We start from the raw sequence: 20,820 nt of genomic DNA, 5'->3' as shown, positions 1-20,820 counted from the left end.
GGGGTACCGAGTCCAGCTCCGGGCCCCCAGCGCAAGGAGGACACGGACCTGTTGGAGCGAGTCCAGAGGAGGCTGTGAAGATGATCAGGGGGCTGGAGCACCTCTCCTGTGAGGACAGGCTGAGGGAGTTGGGGTTGTTCAGCCTGGGGAAGGGAAGGTGCCAGGGACACCTTACAGCGACCTTTCAGTATTTAAAGGGGGCTTATAAGAAAGATGGGGACAGACTTTTTAGTAGGGCCTGTAGCAACAGGACAAGGGGTAACGGTTTTAAACTGAAAGCGGGTAGAGTCAGATGAGTTAGTAGGAAGGAATTCTGTACTGCGAGGGTGGTAAGGCACTGGCACAGGCTGCCCAGAGAAGCTGTGGATGCCCCATCCCTGGAAGTGTTCAAGGCCAGGCTGGATGGGGCTTTGAGCAACCTGGTCTATCTAGTGGGAGGTGTCCCTGCCCATGGCAGGGGGGTTGGAACTAGATGATCTTTAAGGTCCCTTCCAACCCAAACCATTCTATGACCCGTGTCTTATCTGGAATAAACATCCTGGTACTGGAAGAAAACACATTTTTGCTTTCCTAACTCCATTTTCTCACTTTCATCACCTTCTTGAGAGCCTCTTAATGATTTCTCAAGCCACCTTCTGCACTTCATTAACAGACTGTCTCTGCAAATAACATTGTTTAAAACACAGGGACCTCTGCCATGGGACAAGGACTCATTTCACCACCCAGGTGACCCAGCCCCAGAACAGCCCTTCCCCAGGCTCAGCGCCTCTTGACTTAAAGCAGCTCCTAGGCAGCTCGACTGGGACAAGCCAGGAGGTCACTCTCCCAGTGAAACAAGGACCAGGTTTATTATGGCACTTATCTAGGGGCAAATGCCAGTCAGGTCAAACCTCAGAGACCCTCAGGACCTGCAGAAGCAGCTGGCACCAAGCCAATAGGAAGATGCTCTTTTCCCTCAATCGTTTCCCCTTGATGCTCCACCTTCGGAGAGGTCAGAGGCTGCTGCTCCCCCCCAAAAACATTAATAGCCAAAGCTACAGAATATCCCTGACCCAAAGGTCTGTGACAATCCAAACTCCTCCAACCTTTAGACCCCACAGTTTACATAAATGCCTTTTTAACCCTTTTTTCTTTACACATGACAGCAAGGCAAGCCCCAAGAAATTGCCACATCCAACATGCCCAGCAATTTCTTCCAAAGCATGTGCATAGGCTACAAGGAAGCCCACCCCCCCTCCCCAGCTATCCCAGGTGTAGGATGCTTTCTTCCTGCTTCCCCTTCAGCCACTCAACCATCATTAGTGAAGGACCTTTCCTTCCACAACAAATAAAGGTCATCTGCCGACAAGCACCTGTTGCCATGACCTGAAGGCATTCTTCACGCTTCTCTCACCTTGCCAAAGGTTTTTCCAACGTTTTTCTTGGTCCTTCATGTATTTTGAGGTACTCCATCTCAGCAAAAATGACACAGTCCGTTAAGAGGTAGAACAAAACCTGCTTTCCTGTAGATTTGCTGCTCAAAATATTCACGCCCACATGGCGTTTGTGTTCCCCAATAGTAGGTGGCAAGTGTTATGCTGGTGATTTTTTTAGTGGGATGTTAATAGATCCTCTCACTGGCCAACCAGCTCGCCTAGATAAAAACTTCATCGCTAATTTCCTGATCAGGCAGCCACTTAATTGCAAGACATCTACTTCTGAGTCGAAGAGTGGGAGGGCTGCAGACACAAACAGCACGACTGGAAAAAAAATAATCTGGATTTTCTGTAGGAAGTAGAGCTAAAAAAAAGGAATCTCCCCCAAACAAACAAACCCCCAAATAAGCCAGACAGCCAAAAGATAAATCCATTGGGATTTTTGGTGTCTTAGGCACAGGAGCTCCTCTTGATGTATGGACCAAGGAGATGCTGTGCCCATAGTCCCTCCTGTGAAGGGGCTGGAGCCCACAGCTGCTCCTGGGGCAGGGGGCACAGCAATGCCTCTCTCCTCCTGTATCCCATATATAGCATCGTCCCTGCGGGCTGCAAGCAGATGGTTACCAAGCTGACAGGTTGCAAACAGCTCCGTAGAGCCAGTCAGGGAATCAGACATTGTCTCCATGCTTTTAGTTTTGGAAACAAAAGATGACTCCCAGCTAAAACAGTTTACTGTGGGACCTCCCCACTCCCCCTATTTTTGGATTTCTTTTTAAAAGCACTTCAATCTAGCTCATATTGCTTAGGTCTGAAGTCTATACAACTCTCTGGGATGCTTGCACATAACTTTTTCCACTCCAAGAAGGCGAAAATGGATCTTTTCATCTGACTCTCCTCTCCACAGTTGGAAGGAGAGCAGAAGGACAGCCGTGGTGCAAGGCACACCAACCACTGTGCTTTTCCAGCAAGCTGCAGGCACTCGCTTCCCTGCAAAAAGTTTCTTCCCTTCACTTCCTATAAAACTTGCAAACACCCTGAACTCAGGGCAACCCAGTGAAGCTTCTTCCCAGCATCCCTGCCATTTATTTATAGGAGCCCCAAGGGCTTGGAAACAGTCCTGGACTCCAGCCCTAAATACATGGGACAGCAGTGACACCACAGAGTGCCAGGCAGGGAGCCAAATCAGCTTTTAGGGTAGGTTTGGTTTTTTTAAAATCATCCTTCAGTAGGACACGCTGGATACCCCCCCACACCTACCGGGATGCAAAGCACAGCCAGACTGCAGGACTCCAGCTTCTTTTGCTTCCCCACTGGTTTTGCTCTGCAACTTGACCCTCGCAGAAACATATGGTTTACATTCTCCCCCCTATACTTTCCATAGACTCACACACACTCTCCTTCCCCGCCTCCCACAGGCGCACAAATCCAAGCTCTTTTCTCTTTAAGCAAGAAATTGTGCCCGCAGCCCTCCCCGTCACTCTCTAAGGGAAGGAGACAGTCACAGGCAGACCGGGAGAGGCTGCAGTAAAACTCCTCGGCCGAGACTGCTAAGTGGGCTTTGCTATTTCATGCAGGGGTCATTAACAGCCCGGGTGGATCTGCTGCGTCCTCTTATAGCCAGTCCATAAATACTAATGAAAACAGAGCTAGTGTGTCATTGGGATATGGAGACCGAAAGGGGGAGGGAGCAAGCACGTGCACAACAAAAACCCGCTCTGCAAGCAGAGCTTTGCCTTCCCCAGCCAGCCGGAGACCACCGAAAAGCTGCCCTGCTCAAGCCTCCCCGCTAGCAGGAGAGGCCAGAAACCGCAGCAATCCCTTAGGATGCAGGGACAGCAAACGGGCACAGCAATGCCCAGGCACTGCAGGATGCCGGTGGTCGGAGGATGCTCGAAGGGCAGGCACTGGAAGCCAGCAGGGTTAACAGCAACTTCACTTCCTCTTTTCCCCTCTCTGCTTGCAAAAATCATCTTTTCTTTTCTTGTTAGGCAGTTTTCATCTAATTTTCTGCTTCATCCAGCAGCCAGGCTTTTCCCCGTAAAAAGACGATGGCAGCCTAAGCCGGTTTTTGTTCAGCCAGAGGACCGATCCAGTGGGAAATGGCAAGAGGGATTTTTACGGAGCATTACTTTGCCTTACCAACAAGCAAGGCACCACTTTCCCCCAGCCGGCGTTGCAGGATGAAGTTAAAAATTCACAAGGGCCCTCGTACCCACTTCCTTTTTCTAGCATCCTTAAAACACCACACTCTAGAGGAGCCTTGCAGAGCCTGGGAGGGCTGTGGGATGGATGGATGGATGGATGCCCCTGGCCAAAACAGCACAAGCTGTGATAGAAACCAGAAGCCTTGCAGTCTGTGAGCCCAACTGCCTTTGCAAAGCATACCGAGCATTGCTGGCGCGCCTGCGTACCCCACACCATCCTCCTGGCCATGGCCGATAAACACCACAGCAACAAAACCCAAAGACACTCTGAATCTTTGTATTTACAGCAGCACAGGACAAGCAAGCTTGACAGTTTCTTGGAGCCGAGCACAGCATGAATTCCCCTTAGCAGGTACTCTAAAACCACACTTTAAAAAAATATCTATTTTTGATCTGTTGTGTTTTTAGGATTGGCGTTATTCAAGGTTTTAGCTGGACAGATGAGGCCTCACAGTAACCTGTGGCTTTCCCTACAACGTACCCCCAGGATCCTTCCCCGATAGGTGGGACCCCATCTGCAAAGCTGGCGTGTGGGTTTTTCCATCCCCGGCAGGACCAGCCCCAACACGCCCCAGACTCCTGGGGTTTTGTTGTAAACTACAAAGGAACCTGCCCAATTTGCCCCAGTTTGCATAACCAGTTTATCCCAAGCATTTGTTTTAAAAACTCAACTCTTGTTAGTCACTGTTCAGCCCAAACAAAACCCAACCCTCTTCCCAGCTTTTGGATCTCGCTTTTCCAGCTTTGGGCAGAGCCAACATTTTTATCTTCGTGTATAAATTTCAGAGTCTGAAATATGTGCCTCAGTACCTTGTTTGAGGTATATTTAACAGGGTAGCCAAAGTACCCATGACTCAGGACAGAGATTAACGGTGGGGCTGTACCTCCTGCAACCCAAAACTGGGCCACCAAGCTATGGCACCACAGTGGGACTTCAACATGCAAAGCCTCCACAGCCACACCTCCCAGCCTTGCTCGATTCACCCAAGCACAGACTAGTCATTCACCGGTAGCAAATCACTTAGAGACAGATGTGCAAAAAAAAAAAAGAGGGACTAAAAAGGGGGAGTAAAGTTTTATAGCCATTGGCAGCCCTCACCCCGGCACCATCACACTCCGGACCCCGGTCACCCAAGCAACTCCTTGCTGCACAGCTGTGCTGTCAAATCCCCTCTCCTGAAACAAATCCCTTTAGTGCCAACACTAGAGCACAGAAGAAGGCATTTGCAGGGCTCTGACTGCAGAAAAGCAGCCAAAATGATGTTCCGCTGGCATCACGTGTCCTCCAGGAAAACGTGCTTCCACAAACAAGTCAAGCGTCTCCTCCTAAAGACCGGGGGAAGATGATAGGAACTGGAGATCCAGGTGGAAACGTATGGGTGGAGATGGTGGGGGAGCCCAAATTGCCACCTCTTCTTCCTTCCAGCCCGAAGCACTAGCCCGCAGCCCCAGCGGTGCCGGCAGAGCTGGGCATGCACCCAGCAGCAACACCATGTCACCAAGTGCATAGACTGGTGCAACTCAGAGGAGATGCTACGGAGCCATGTAGGGATGTCACAGCCCCACTGAGGAGCTCCCAAACACTGGGAACAGCTCACTTCCAGCCTAATGCACATTTTCAGCAATACCTCGCCAACTCTAGGAAGATGTCCTCTGCTCAGGTCTCAAAGCGGAACAGTCAGGACATTTAAGCTTTTCCAAGATAGGCTGGAAGAGAAAACCCTTCAAGAAGCCTAGTACCCAATGCAGCAACCCAGACCGCTGATCATTTTTAATTGCAGTGTAATTGGACTTTGGAGCCATGCTTTAATTTTAAGCATGTTTCTACATTTCACATCTGTCAAGGGGGAAAGAAAAACCTTCAAAATGATATTCTAGTGCCGGCACGCCATAGCACCATCCAGCAATTGTAAGAACAGCTGTGCCGAGCAGGAAGGCAAAGGTACTCGCACCTTGAGCGGCATCCCCAGCCTGTTTGGGATAAACAGGGGTGGAGGGAGGCAGCTGGGATCCCACACCTGGGCAGCGGCCATCCGAAATGAGGCAATGGCCCCAGGCCAGACCACAGCAGACAGCATGGCCACATTGCAAGATCCACCCTCATGACCAGCACTAATTACTAGCTTCACTTGCAGGCCCTGCAAAGCCTTCAGAGATGCCCCTCCAGGTGAGGGTGGGGATGCTTGCTCGGCTCCATTTGGCTACGTGGATGAAAAGCAAGCAGCAGATCGCGCTTTTTTTTTTTTTTTTTTTTGCTCGTTTTAAATAGCAACCACTTTCTGGCTGCTGGAAAACACCCTCCTTCTGTTCTTGAAGCCAACCCAAACAGACAGAGCCAATAACGCAGCCGGGTGACAGCGTAGGATGGTGAGGTCTCCACAGGGGATAACAGGCACGCAGAGGAGATCAGACCCCGCTCACAGACCATGCGAGGCAGGGACAAGACCCCCTCAAGATGGCAGAGAGGCAGGGCCAATGAACCCAGTGGAAGGAAGCTCTGTTCATCCATCTCCATAAAACCCCCTGAAGCCCCATTCCTCTGTCCTCCAACCGGGGGTCACCAACACCCAAAGGAAGAACTACCACTTCCCAGCACACCACGTAAGTCCACCAGCAAACCACACAGTCAACAAAGCAAGGTCTGCTGCTGAGGACCTTCTTGGTGCCTTCGTTTTAAACTTCTGGTATCACGTTCAGCCACTGCTAGGTGCACGTGCTCATGTGTGTCACTGGTCACAAATAAGCCCAAAATCTCACAGCCTAGAAAGCACTGAGGACACCCGCTGACAGCAACCTCAGACAGGAGACAGCAACACTGCATCCCAGGCGTGCCCCTTCTCCCATTTAAATCTGTCCCGAGGAGTTTCTGGGCTCTCTAGCCTCCTGCCTAAGGAAAACTCCCACGTTATACAATGCAACACAACCCTTTTTAATAGCCTCCCGCCTCCGCAAGCCACCCGGCCGGGAAGCCTGGGTATATTTTACAACGTTTTGTCCCTCCACCCTACCACCACCCAGGAGACGCGGATACACTGAGGAGCCCACCCAGAGGTGGACAGCCCATACAACTCCTTAAGTCATGCAGAGGGACATGTAGAGGCATGCAAGTGCTGCCAACCGAGGAGGGAGTGTGGCAAGAAGGGGGCAACTGGGGATAATTTCCAGGCCAGTGGCAGCTCTCAGGGAGGAAAGTCGCTCTGCAAAAGGAAAGACTCACAAAGCAACAGCAGGACAAAGGCAGGGTGGAGAAAATCTTGCTCTCATCTTAGCCATGCTCCCTGCCCAGTGCAAACCTCCCCCTTGCAAGGCTCCTATCATTCAACAGCCACCACATCTGTCTCCATACAACTTCAATGGGGAGGGATGCCTGGTGGGAAGAAGCATCATCATGCCTTACAAGCGTGTTCCCTATGCACCCCCCTGCACTCAAATCCCCTCACACACATTTTACCTGCACCTGACAGCCACTTGGTTCAATATACCAAGGTGTGCTGAATCCCATCCCTAGGGCAAGCCAGACCATCCAAAACAATCCTGCACCTCCATGCAGTGACATCAATACCAAGAGCATTTCTCCACCTCTATGGAAGTTTTGGGGGGTTCCCTCCCTGCTCCGCATCCTATGCTATCCACCCGCACAGATCCTCCAGTTGAAGACGCCACCCATAGCATTGCTTCTGCAGAGCCCCAAAACCTGCCTGGGCGCTGGACATCTGCACTCAGAAGCCCTCACCTCTCCTCCTGTGGTGGCCTCCACTCAAGGGAAAGGCAGATGGATCTAATATGCATTAAACGTCTCAAAATGAGATTTTCCACGCTCTTTCAAAAGGAAACAATCCCTCAGTTTTCTCACTTGGCACAGGCTTGTGAAGGAGGGGAGCCGGGGGGGTGGGCATAAAAGGTTACTCATGGGACCTTTAAGGAAACCACACCAGTGGGACCCCCCGGAAGCATAAGGGATGCCGGGATCTGACTTTTGTGTCTCACTTGAGGGGTTTATACCAATTATGACTGCCGATGCTTGCAGCCCTGGGTATTTGGCCATGGAAGGGATCACTCACAATGCAAACAAGCCCTTTTCCTCCTCCTGGCTCTTACGGGAATAAATAGAGCAGAGAAGTGAGGGCAGATGTGCTATATGTGTGTATATACACATGTATATGGGCTGCTGCTCATCAGACTTGTGGGAAGAGGTATGAAGGGGGAGAAGGAGACCCACAAAGATGCTCTGCAAATCTATATAGGTCTTCTTCCTTACCTGAAGACTCACTCCTCCAGAGAAAGGGACAGCCCGGACCCCAAATGTAAGCAGAAGAAAAGCAGAGTTTGAGGCTAGAGTTCTGCACAGTTTGCTTCTTGTATAACCAGGTATATTACTCTTTAATAAGTATCTTAACTTGTGTCCTCTATCTCCCAGGGTAAAACAAACAAAACTAAAAAAATAAATAAATAAATATCAAACAACCAGCACCGCCTTTAAACTTAAGCAATGCTAAAGGGGAAAAAACTGACTCATATAATTTGCTTTATTTGCTTTTTAGATCCTGGGGACTATGTCAGCCCCCTCTATCCAGTCCAAGCCCTGCATGACAGGCAATGGAATGCACCTCCCAAGATTTTGCCTGCACAAATCCAGCTCCAGGAGGAAGCCTTGTCTCATGGTCACAGCCCAGTTTTGGGACTCCTGTGTCACCACAATTCCTGCCCCACAGCCTTCCATCCCTGTGCACGTGCCCCAGGAAGCTTTGCAACCACCCCCAGGGCTTGGGACCTGGTAGTTCCTCCTCCTCACAGCAAAGGGTAAGGCCAGAAATGTATTAGCTGGGAAGGAAATATTTCCCAGCACCTAAACAAGCAGGTGCTTGGTCATCAGTCCCCTCTGGAGAGGGCCTCAGGGCTGAAGCAGGAGGAGGGAAGACAGTGGCCTCTGTCGATGCTCCAGGCAGGGAGGCAAGGGAAGAGACCCTGCAGAGCCCAAGCCCATGGGCCAAGAGAAGATGGGACACAGAGTCCACACCAAAGACAAAAACACTTTCTCCCTCTTGAGCTGCAAGACGCCCTGCCTGCCGCTGAGCATTGCGGTGGCATGTGGCTTGCTTCGCTTGCATACTTCTTCCCCTTCCCCATCTGAATTTGTCCATGGAGCCCAACACTGAAAGAACAGGGAGCCAAACGGTCCCTTTACTAGGTTTACCCCAAGGTACACTCCCAACCACCAAAAGTTTGGGTTAAGGCTTACAGCTTCAACACCCACCAAGTTACACCAGGTAGCAGCACCTGGAGCCCCAGTTTGGGGATGAGGACCAGGACCTACCACCCCCAGCTGTTTAACTGCAAACCTAACCCAGATAACACACCCCCGTGGGTCTGGGGGAGCTCGCTGCCACAGGGAACAGCCCCCCACCCCCCCCACACCCAAAAAATAAAAAAAAAAAAAAAAAAAAAAAAAAAAAAGGATGAGGCGAGCCAGCAGGTCTGGGAGAAGCCAAAGGCAGTGGGGAGCAGAGGAGACCCAAGCGGGGCCGTGTCGGGCTGCAGCGGGGAGGGACTAGCAGGAGATTAAAGGCAGCATGCAGGACACGCTGGAGCAAGCCCTGTGCTAAATAATTCCTGCTTCCCTTCCCTTCCCTCATTTTCCAGCGTGGCTTTGCCCAGCCTTTCCCAGCCTGGCTCGTGTTTGATCTCAAGGGCTCGCTCTGCCTTTCCCTTGCCTCCAACCACCCAATGCAACCCAGAGCTGCCTTGCTATGACCCGCTGAGCTGCCCCAGCTCCATCAAAAAAAAAACCAAAAAAGCAGCTCCTACATGAAAAAGCAAATAGCAAAGGGGGAAAAAAAATCCCCTAAAAATCCAAGCTCAGCAACCATGTGGCTGCTACCAGCCCAGCCCAGCGGTTTGGGAGGAGAGGGGATGGGGAACGGGCTCGGGAGGAGGAGAAGGTAGCTCTTCCCCTCTGCTGAGGAGCAGGTCCAGGGCTGCCAGCCCAGTGCATTCCTGCGTCGTGAGTCAGGCCTCCGAAAAACCAGGAGGCTTCAAAAATAATACTCCGTGCAGCCAGGATGCTTTGCTTGCTTTCTGGCTCCCCAGTCTCCCCTGTGCACGCAGCCTCTGTTTTTAGCATTTTGCTCCCCAACGGGACCAAAATGGACTTAAACCAAAACCCAGCCGGGACCCTCAAGAACATCACCCTCCATGCTGAGACCGCAGCACGAACTAAAAGGAAACCCACACTCCAAAACTGCCTCAACAGTAAAAATCCAAGCATGAGCCAAGCCTGCAGGGCTGCAGGGACAGTGAGACTGAGGATTTAGGGAGTGTTAGGGAGGGTGCTGCATTCAGCCAGGGGCCTCCAGGCTCCTACCAAGAGAGGTCCCTCAGAGGGCGGGTGTGAAACCAGACATCAGAACAGTTTTATGGGGCTTTCTGCCTCACCCAAGTCAAAGCTCTGCATTTCCCAGCCCTAGTGTAGCCCCGCTGCAGGTCATACAGGATTTTTTCCCAGTGCCCTGGCTTAAGGCAAGTAGCCACATCACTCAAAAGTTACAGGTTCATCACTCTTGGGGCCCCACAAAGGCTCTGGTTTGGAGGGAAAAGCATCTCGCACAGCATTTCCTGTAGGTCTTGAGCTCTGGCAGAGCCAGGGAAGGGTCACCCCAGCTCCCTTCACCCCAGTGTGAACAGCAGGAGGAATGAGTCTTCATGCCACCAGAGAGAGACACCCCCCAACCCAGCATCCAAAGGGCCAGGGCTGTGTCAGCTCACTGCCACCGCGCTCTGACTCACAAGCAGGGGTGGCTTGCACAATACAACTGATTACAACAAATTACAGCTTTGCATATTAAGGAAAACCAAAGTCAGAGGCAGTGGGCCTCAGAATGCCACAGTGGGGCCGATGGCAGCCAGCGAGCAGCTCAGGCATCCCTTGCACCCGTATTAATCTCTTTGATTCCCAAGGCAAGACCCACGGGTGGAATGGCAGGAGGGGACAGAGGGAATGGGCTGGTGATTTATGCCTCCCCCGCTTCGCTCCTGCAAATGTTTTCACTCGCATTAGCATCGCTAAAGCCGGGAGGATATAAGTGAATAGGAAACAGCAGGAACCTGTGGCTTTACGGCACCAACATCTGCTGTAATGAACTCCTCGCAGACTCCAGACAGCCCCTTCCATCCTCACCTCGCAGCCCGGCACTTCCTGCCACCTCCCCGGCACCAGCTTGCAAGCCTGGCTTTGGCCAAGGAAGCCTGGCTCACCGACTCTTCTGGTAACTAACGGGGCTGGCAGGCTGATCCCACCGAACCCAGACATGCTGGGAGGGAGAAAGCCACAGGGCTGAGCAGTTGAAAGTGCTGCTGCTGCTGGAAGTGGAAGCAAAACCAAGCTCCTTGCATCATCTTGGCTCACTTAAGTGACCTAAAATACAGATTATTTTTTTTTTAATTATTCCTGTTGAGCTAGAACAGGGACAGAAAGGGAGCCAGCATACATAGCACCAAAAGGACCCATGGGACCTTACAGAGAAGAGGAGATAAAGGACGCAGCTGGACTCTCCAAGCTGCTTACTGGGTCAGCAGTAGTGCACTTTTGATTTCTAAACAGAGAAAATGCAATCTGGATTTCTCCCTGCCCCCCAGCTATCACCTCCAAGAAATTCTGCCTTCTCCAAAATAGTACTTTTCCATTTATCTCCTTTTTTCGTTGTTTCACTACTTCATTCTGCCACTATCATGCACAGACATCACCTACTTCTAAAAGAGAAAGGGCTCCATAACCAAGAAGCTAAAGGAGAAGGGGACCAAAAAGCCAGAGCAGATCCTTCCACATACCGCTGTCCTCAAGAGAGCAAGCCTCCACCTCCTGCAAGGGCAGGCTTTGCTGATGAGCAACAGGTCTTGGAGCATCTCTCCCCCACCACCTGCACGCAATGACAGTGGCAGGCAGGCAGTCTGCTACCGGCGTGCATGAGCCCGTGACCCACGCCAGTGGGGAACAGCAGTGTCGATATCCCCCCTCTCTCCCTCCCCAGGTGTTTTCCTGTGGTACAGCAGAGGGATGGAAGGACAGCCCTTCACCACGATGGCAGTGTCACGCTGCCTGCAAAAACCCCTTGTCACCTAAGCCCCCCCTTCAACATCATCACCCTCTGGGTTTCAACAGCCTTTCTGCAACCTCTGTGCAGCCAGCGTCGTGGGGAAAGGCCCCCAAGCAAGCTCAAAATCCTCACACCAAGTTGTTTTCCTATTGAGCGTAGCACACACAAGCAGAACGAGGCATGGTGAGCAGCCCAGCAGGCAAAGCCCCAGGAGCGGGAGAGGGGGATGTGGGTGGGAGCTGGGGTTCCCCCAGCAGCAGAGGAGAGCACAGCAGCCGTCCTGGGGATGAGTGGGCTGACTGCTTCTGGGTTTCAAACCCCAATACAAAACAACACTTCTCCCCCCCTCCCCACTATTGCAAAACCCAACATAAACAATAAGTACATTCTCTGTTACTAAAAGAGAATTTTTTTTTTTTCCCGGGTGATGCCTTTCCCTCCCTCCTTAAAACCAGTGAAGGGCAGAGCAGGGAACAGATTATCACCGGAGCTAAGCACCATCTCAGCTCTCTCCTCTGCACCACCTCATGCAATTTCTACACAACACTCCTGGAGAAACACCAATTATAGCTCTACCGCTAAAAACTTTATACACATTTACATATGCCAGATTAACAGCGTGCCTTTAGAAAGCTCCCCAGACTCAAACTGATCCAGCTTAGTCAGGTTTGACTTGTTTTTTCTTCTTCATCCCCTCCCTCCTGCCCAGTTTTATTTCAACCCCTGCATGAACTTGGTGCATGCAAAAAAGCACCACATGGGACAGGCACGGGGGTCCAGCACCACCAACACAGGTAACATCCCCACCCCACCCCAGCATCCCCAGGCCGCCTGGCCACAGCAAAAGCCAGACCCATAGCAGCCTGGCTAATCCAACCTGCCGAAGCCCCTGCCATCCACTGCACCCCACACTGTGTTGAGCCCCCAGACCCCCTCACTGCCCACCTCTACGACATAGCACTGCTCCCGGCCAAGCGGGACACCAGCTGCCAGCTCTCAAATCTCTCCCCTTCCAGCAAGGGAGAGTTTCTTCTGGCTGAAGGATGCTGCTGCAGCAACATCCAGGCCACTGAATAAGTCAATAGTGCCATTTCTGTTTTCCATTTGCCGAAACACACTAGATCTTTGTGTGGCAGAGGCAGAAAAAATATTAATCTAATTAAACTCCCTCCCAAAAATTCCTCGTCACCTTAATTATGCTTCAGAAAAGAAGGCTTGGTTCATTTTCCTAGAAAATCAGCTCGTCAGGAGACGCTTTTAACTACTAACAAGACCGATCTGTGCTGCACGCAGCTTTGCAACGCGCCCTCAAACCCTTGCCAGAAGCTGCGGGAAGCAAGCGACGGGCTCTCCTCCCGAGCTCCCGCGGGGATGACGACCTTGCCCATCACCGGAGCCCAGACAGTTACGGTTATGGTCTCTTCCAGCCTCTAAAAGCCATCAAACTTTATAGGGCTCCACTTCTGAGCTCTACACTTGAGGACATCTTTTTATAACTAGAGGATAAACGCCAGCACCTTTGCTTTGCCACTACCGAAGGATGATAAAGGGCAAAGTCCTGAGATGCAGAGGATGTTCACGAGTACCGGGGTGGGGGGGACGACGGGACGGGACACAAAAATATCGTGGAAAGGGCTGAATTTGATCACAGGAGTCCCAACGAGAGAGGGCAGCAGGAGAGACGTGCCTCTGTTTATTGTCTGTGGCTGGGATTACCAACGGAAGGGCTGGATTTAAGTGCATCTCTATCACAAGATTGGGTTGCGCACAGGAAACTTTGAAGAGCCATAGGAAAAGCCCACTTAACTGCCCGGCCATCAATAGCTGGGGTTATAAAAAGGCAGAAAAAAAAATTATCTAGGCTGAATAATTACTTATTTGACCCGCTGGGGAATCGCAGCCGGCGACACTACAAACAGGGCTCGGTTTGTTTTCCTTTTCCCAATCATTAAAAATATATGTATAAGAAAGCGGCGGGGCGGGCAGGGAGCGCCGTTGCCAGCCCGCACCCCCGGAGCATCCCCCGGAGCGCAGCGCGGCCCGGCTCCCCCCGCCCAGACCGCGCTCCCCTGCACACCCCTCAACCTTTGCATTAAAGCAAAAAAGGAAAGAAATGCCCTAAGGTTGGATCCCCCCCTCGCCCAGCTGCCCCTAAAAGGGGTAAACCGCAGCGAACTTTTTCTTGGAGGGGGAGGCAGCCCACCCACCCCCGCCCCGAAAACTTCTGCCCGCTCCCCGGCCCCCCTACCTGCGGCGGCCAGCGCCCGGCGGAGCAGCAGCAGCAGGAGGAGGAGGATGGCGGCGGGGCGGCGGGGGCCGGGCGGCGGCATGGCGGCGGGGCCGGGAGCGGAGCGGCGCGGCGCTGCCTGCCCGCCCGCCTCGCCACACTGCCGGGCTGCCCGGCGCCGAGCGGGGCGGAGCGGGGCGCGGCCCGGCGGGGCGGAGCGGGGGCGGCACCGCCCCGCGCCTGCCGGGGGCTGCGGCCGGCCTCAGCTTCCCCCCCTCCATCATCATCATCATCATCATCACCTACCCCGTCCCGTGCGGCCGGGGAGGGGAGCGCACAGCCGAGCCAGGAGAGGGGCTGCCAGGCGCGGATGGAAAAGCCACGTTCAGCATCCGCCGCCGAGCCTGCCCTGCAGTGGGGACCTGCGGGCACCAGGGGGAGCCCCGCAACGCGCCCGGCGCCGGGTCCCCCCCGGGAGCCGCCGTGCCCGTCCTGCCGGCCCCCCTATGCCCGCCGTGCCCCCCCTGTGCCCGCCGCGGGGAGCGGCACGCCGGCAAAAACACCCGAACGCGTGAAGCGACGTGTCCTTTTGCCCCGAACGCTTTGAGTGCCGCAGGGTCACGTCCTGGACTGTCACAGCCCCCCCACACCCACCCGAGAACCGGCACAGGGACCCAGGCTGCAGAACGTGCCCGCAGGAGCGTGAAGAACCCAGACACGCACACACACAAATATAATTAAAAAATCCCAAGCCCAATATTCGCACACCGGGGGAGGTGTCCTGCAGCTGCTCCTCAGTATCTGAACATCTCCCTTCTTGCAAAGCATTAAAAATAAACTTACAGGTTTGCAAACTCTGAGCGGCGGGGTTGCGGTTTTCCACAGGGTGTCTCTCCTCTTAAATCCCCCCCGGCTCCCCGGAGGGGGCAGAGGGGCTCAGCCGTGCCCGGGCGAGGGGACAGCCCCGGGTTCAGCAGAGCAGCACCCCTGCTCACGCAGCAACGTCCCCACGAGCAGGGCTGCGAAGCGCTGGGTGGCAGCAAGAACAGCTCCTTCCACCAAGGGAAAAGGGGCTACCATTGCTGCCTGCAAATGGTTAAAATAGCATGGGAACTGCTAACAACTTTTAATTGCTGGCAGCTCCGCTCCTCCGGGGTAGGGCAGCGGGGTGAAGGAGCCCTGGCAGGCAGGCGGCAATTACAGCCCGTGCCCCGCCGCCAGCCCGGTGCAACAGGGCTGTGTGTTTGGCGCCGGCTCTCTCCAGGCCCAACGTGCGGCTCCAGCCACGGATTTGCTTCTTGGCCTGCGCTCAGTTGTCACCTCCAGAGGGATAGGGCAAACCCTGATGGGATGGAGAAGCTGGGGGACGGCTGCTGCTGTTGAATTGGGGTGTTGCATGCAGGCCGTGCATTCTGCTGGGGGATGCGGGAGGGTTTGGGTGGCCTTTGCGCTTGGGATGGGCCTTTTGGGCATCACCCAAAAATGAAAATCCACCTTCAGAAACCTTCCAGAGCCAGCATGAGCTCTTCCTGCTGCCCAGTTGCCTTCTCCCACCTTTGCAGAGCACCCTCTCCTTTGGCCAGTCGCATGGGTACCCCAGACAGACCCCAAAACAGGAAGCATTCATGCCACCTGCACATTGACAGCAATACAAGTGCCTTGAGCGCTACCTCGGGCATCCCACACTCGGCTGCACTTCAGCCTGTATTTACAGAGCAGTGGGACGTGCTGGCAAAGGCTTATGATTGAAAAAAAAAATCTCATTTCCAATTGCTGTTGAGGGGGTGAAGCTGTAAGAGAAGAAAGAGCCTGGCTGGGCAGCGGGTAGGAGAAGGGATGCACCTGATACAAATGCAGTGGTGCCAGCGTTGGAGAGGGGCTAGGGGTGAGAGGTCTGGGAAAATAAACCAGAAACAAAGGCTGTTTTCCAGCCGGATCGGACCACGTGTTGGGCTCATGTGCAGCTCATGGCAGCGTGACGCAAGGGTGCATCAGCACTTGTCTCTGGCCCCACGTGCAGTCCCAAAGCCTGGGTGTTTGCACCACAGCTCAATGACCTTTTGTGCAAGAGGGCTCTGTGCCTTGGCAGGTGTTTATTGCTTCATTAATAACACCGGTAACGCTCTGGCCAGTGTATAAAGCACTTTGAGGGGCTCCAAAGAATGGCTTGGTACCGGCAATACCATTGGTATCAGTGAGTGGAGGAGCTGGCGGGCATTCAGAACTCCTGCTTTTGGAATCAGAGTGTGCCTTTTATTATGGAGGGTTTTTTTTAGAAATGAGTGAGAATATGTGGGTTAAATTGGGTGGTGTTTAAGTCATTGTCTGGTATTCAAAATATGAATTAAAGCAATACAAATTAATGGTTAGCCTACCACTATTTCACAATTTTAGAAAAATGTGACATGACAAACTATCATTAAGGCAAAGGACTGTTTTTCCTCCCAGGTGTTTACATATTACCCTTCATTTTCCTCTAATGGCCAGGCGTGCATATGTCAATCCAATTCTCTGTGCAGCAGGAACACTTCCAGCAGCCGATCAGGAGGTGCGATGAGTTGCATAGGACTCAGCTGCCCAGCAGCACCAGGACCGCCAAGGCCTGGCCCTTGCCAACCAGCCCTGGAGGGACAGCAGGTGACAGGGCCAGATGAAGCCGAGGGGAAGCAGACAGCACATGGGAAAAGGTCCACACCACCCGGTTTGGGTATGGCTCAGGAGAGGGGCAGCATCAGAGGGAATGCCTGATTTTTGGCATTCTGCAGTGGGCACAGGGAGGGACTGCCCCCGCTCAGGGATGCAGGAGGACCAGCAGTCCACATCCCACCCATGATAAACACAGCATCTGAGCAGGGACCCTCAGACCTTTCCAGTGCATGTCTCTGGTCGGGCATTCAGGTCTTTAGCATAGCCAGGACAGAGGTTGCATTAAAGCGTTAAAAAAGATTGCAATCAGATGAATAATAAACAGAGGAAACTTCCAAAGCATAATCAGGAGGAGAGACAAAGACTCGCTTATTCAGACTTTGAGGTCACGGCGCCCTTCAGCTGTGATCACGTTGTCACAGGAGAGGTGGGTATCTTTTCCCACCCAAACTTTAGAGGCAGAGTGGACCTTAGGTGGGCTGAAATGTCCTCTGTAAGTGCCTTTTTCTTTCAGATGGTGACCATGCTCCTCACTAAATATCTCAGATATCTGAGATAAGGCTGGGCTTGGCTGCACTGAGATGTCAAGACATCTTTAAGGTATAAAGAATTTTCTGTTGGAGGGGAAAGGATGATTTTTATTTATTTAAAAAAGAGCATTTTCTTTAAAACCCCCACATGCTATTTGCAGTTGCAGTTGGCTGGATGGTCTGCAGGCAGCTAAGCATGGGGGTAGCTGGAGGTGCTTATCTATTTGGGGGTTCATAGGTCTTCAAGTCAATTTGCATAGCATTATCCATAACTATGCTATCGGGCTAAACAGTCCCACCAACCTAATTAGGCATTAGTAAGAAGAGAGTGTCTGAAGACATGCACACAGGGGAAGAACAGGGGATATGCAGCAAAGCTACAGATAATGTGAGGTCGAGACACTGGAAAGGGCTTCCCCAGCAAGGAAAAGCCGTGGCTGTACAGCGTTTTGCTTTCCCTGGGATGCTGCAGCCCTAACGCCCTGGCATCAGCTTCCCACTGGCTCTCCACAGCAGCAGGGACCAAATGTGGAAAATTGCATGTGTCTAGCTCAGGGAAAGCAGCCGCTGCTGAAGTCTGTCGGTCCTGCCACCGCAGGAGGCTCAGCCACATCTTCTCTCACTCCAGAAATAGCCACTTCCCTCCTCTGGGAATCCAGCCGGGCTGAAATCTCCCTGCTTTTTTTAAAGAGGGGATTTTTCTGGGGAGCTTGTTGTTACCAAGAGAGCCCTGGCATGAAATAAACACTGAGTTTAGCAATGGCTTGGGGTTTTTTTGCCCCTGCCACCGACAATTTCCTCACCTGCATGCTTTGGGTGCACTGAAGGAGGCTGTGGAAACTGCCGCTGATGGACCTGCTGCAAGGATGCTGTTTACCGCTGCAAAGAAGTCCCAGCCGGTGCCTGTGAAGGATGGAGAATTTGCTTCTCTCTGAAATGCAGGAAAGCTAGGGCAGAAAAAGGGCTGGAGGAGGAGAGGGCAGGGTTCCCTGCAAAACAGACGGACCAGTGTGTTTTGCTAGGTAGGTTGTTGCTGGTGGGCACCTGAATGGAGCCAGCCTGTCCTCTAGATCTGACATTGGCCAGCCTCCCTGCTAATTTTGCTCTGTGCACAGCTCCATGGAGATGCTCGGAGGCAGCAATGTACTTGGTGCTTGATGCATCGTCAAAACCTGAATGAAGGGCTTTCACAGAAATGTCCAGCTCCATCAGCAACTCTCGTGCTCTCTGAGGGTGAAATACCTGGCACTGGTCCTTCCTTCCCCAGCTCCATGGGCTCCCCAACCCCATACTGGGAAAGGTGTCCTGTAGTCCTTGGGTTACCCCTTACAGCTTGGGCCAGGGAGGTGAAGACAAAGCTGTCCTCCTGCCCATCGCCTCCAAATGGGGTGGCTGTACACTGCACATCCCACGCTCAGGCTGGCAGGGGCTTGTGAAGGAGCTGAGCAAGGTGCAGGAGAATGTTCACAGAAGCTGAGGACAGAGAAGACTCACTGGACTAGTGAGATGCATGCCCAGTGCCTGCTTGGAGGGAGACATCCCTGTCAGGAAGATGACCAGAGAGTGTGGAACATCCCAAGATGACCACCAAGACTGTGAAGCACAATATCTCCCAAAGTCCTTGAGCCCATGAGATACCTGGTGTGATGGCCTTGCACCAGACACAGAGCACATGTGGGATCCCTGAGCCCGCCCTGGCTCCCTCCCAAACTGTGTTTGTGGGCGAGAGATGAAGAGAAGTAGAGAGGCAGGATCTCCACAGAGGCGCTGGGGAGGGAGGAGGTGTTTGTGGTTCAGTGGCTCCCAAGTCCTTTCTGCTTTGCAGAGCTTTACGAGTGACACTGGCGTGTGATTCGATTAGGGAAAGCGCTTCACTTTCTACCAGCTCCAGAGTCTCCTTGGCTTCAGCTTGAGCTACAATACAAATCCAGCTCAGCGGGGGTACAGCCTGACACAAACACCCCCCCTCTCCCTGTCCCCTCTTCAGGCCTTTGTGTCACCTCTGTCCTCCACCCTGTGTGATGCTTCACAACACCTCTGTCCCACATGGGGACGGAGGTGGGAGTTGCTCCCCTGGGGCCAGGAAAGCCTGGTTAGGAGACAAGTAATTCCAAAGGTGACCATAACTCACATTATGAACCCTTCCCCTTGCTGGGTGGCTGGGGAAGGGTCTACATGTGCACATGTGGACTTACCAGGCAAGAGTGAGAACCCAAAACCACCAGAAGATGCTTTGGGGATTTTCATCGAGACCATGGTTTGGTCCAGAGGGATCCTCTTGGCATCTGGACCAGAGTCAGCCATACCTCCCCAGCATCACTCCCACACCTATAAAAAATGGAGCTGGAGAGAAGTGGAGAGGAGCACAGCCAGGAAGCAAAGCAGATACCTTTCTGGCTCCATCCTCCATGTGATGCCAGGCTGGGTTGGCAGGGGAGTGGGAAATTGCCAGGAGGTATGAATGAGGGGGAGGTGAAAGAAAAGCTGCAGCAGGCCAGTATAAAAGCACCAGTGCCATGGAGCAGGTGCAGAGGCAGTGATAATTCCCCATTTCTTCCAACAGAGGAACTAGGAGTGTCCAAATCGAGTTATCGAGCAGCAAATTTAAGGACAAACAAAAGACAGTGCTTTTTCCACGCCACTCATGATTAAATTATGGAACTCATTGCCACAGGGTGCTATGGAGACCTACAGCCTAAATGGGTCCCAGAAAGCATTTAGGCAAACTCAAGGGGCACATGGGTCTGTTGAGGTCTGTTAAGCATGATGGAGCAGCCACCTCAGGGAGTCCCTAAGCTCAGGGCTGCTGGGAGCATGCATCGGACAAGGGGTTTGGCAGACCTGCCATCCCCTGCCAGGGGTGCTAGACCAGCACAGCCTGGGAGATAAATGGATAGTGTCTCATCGCCTAAATGAACTGTTCCCCAAGTCCTCTTGAGGGCAACGGGGAGGTTATTTGACCTCAGAAGTGCCCAGGATGATGCTACAGGATAGGCAGAGAGGGGCATGGGGGGACACCAGGGTTTATATCCATGTCCCAGTGCCAGGTGGCACTGAGCCCTAGACATTGCAAAGCTGCATTGGGGGGGCACAAGCAACAAAGACAAGACACAAGAGAGCAAAGCAGCAGAGAAACAAGCCTCGCTCTGTCCCCATCTTGGGACCAACCCACAGCTCTTCTTCACGGCTGAACTAAGCTAGGTTTGGAAAGCACGGGGTGGCACCTCCTGCTGCCTGCCCCTTTTCCAAAGTAGATGCTGGGAGTGATTAATGACCACCTCAGCCAGGTGCCAAATCTCTGTCCCCACCAAGCTGCTGGGCAGGTTGCTCTGGGGAGATAGGCGAGCTGGCTAGCCAGGGCCACAGCAAACTTTGGGACCAGGCTGTGCTCAAGCCGAGCACTGGAGCTAATCACACAGCTCCCTGGGAAGAGTCCTCACCCTTCATGTCAGCAAGATGAGTGCCCGGGCTGATGAAGCATGGCCATGGGCCCCATAAAATCCTTTTTTGCTAAGATATTGGCTGGCTGGTTTCCCACGTCTATGTACACAGCGGAGTTTGAAAGGCACCCTCGCATTTACAGATTTGGTTGGCTTGCATTATTTTCCATCTCCAACACAAATATTATGCAGCTGACTGCATACTAAACAGACAAAGCTGAGTTTCTCCTCTTATGCAGGCAAAAGCAATGTCTGATGCTGTGGAGGG

The 20,820-nt window shown here is 52.8% G+C and overlaps 2 protein-coding genes across 4 annotated transcripts in view; both read right to left on the bottom strand.

Annotated features, from left to right (window-relative positions):
• Nucleotides 1-14,936, bottom strand: part of UNC5B (unc-5 netrin receptor B) — a 57,666-nt gene extending 42,730 nt beyond the window's left edge. For 2 of the 3 annotated variants that reach the window (XM_055720366.1, XM_055720367.1), the window contains exon 1: nt 13,958-14,104. In XM_055720366.1, coding sequence (XP_055576341.1) covers nt 13,958-14,039 — 82 coding nt within the window. In that variant the 5' untranslated portion in view covers nt 14,040-14,104. Of the gene's footprint in view, nt 1-13,957; nt 14,105-14,779 lie in introns of those variants that run through there. The other variant, XM_055720368.1, reaches the window with a different exon arrangement.
• The window catches only part of SLC29A3 (solute carrier family 29 member 3), a 174,511-nt gene that overhangs the window by 58,218 nt on the left and 95,473 nt on the right, over nt 1-20,820 (bottom strand). The window lies entirely within an intron of this gene.

Source organism: Falco cherrug, chromosome 9 (assembly GCF_023634085.1).
Source record: "Falco cherrug isolate bFalChe1 chromosome 9, bFalChe1.pri, whole genome shotgun sequence".
Taxonomy (NCBI): Eukaryota; Metazoa; Chordata; class Aves; order Falconiformes; family Falconidae; genus Falco; species Falco cherrug.
Note: the sequence above shows the minus strand (reverse complement) of the source record. Positions and strands in the feature narration are given on the sequence as shown.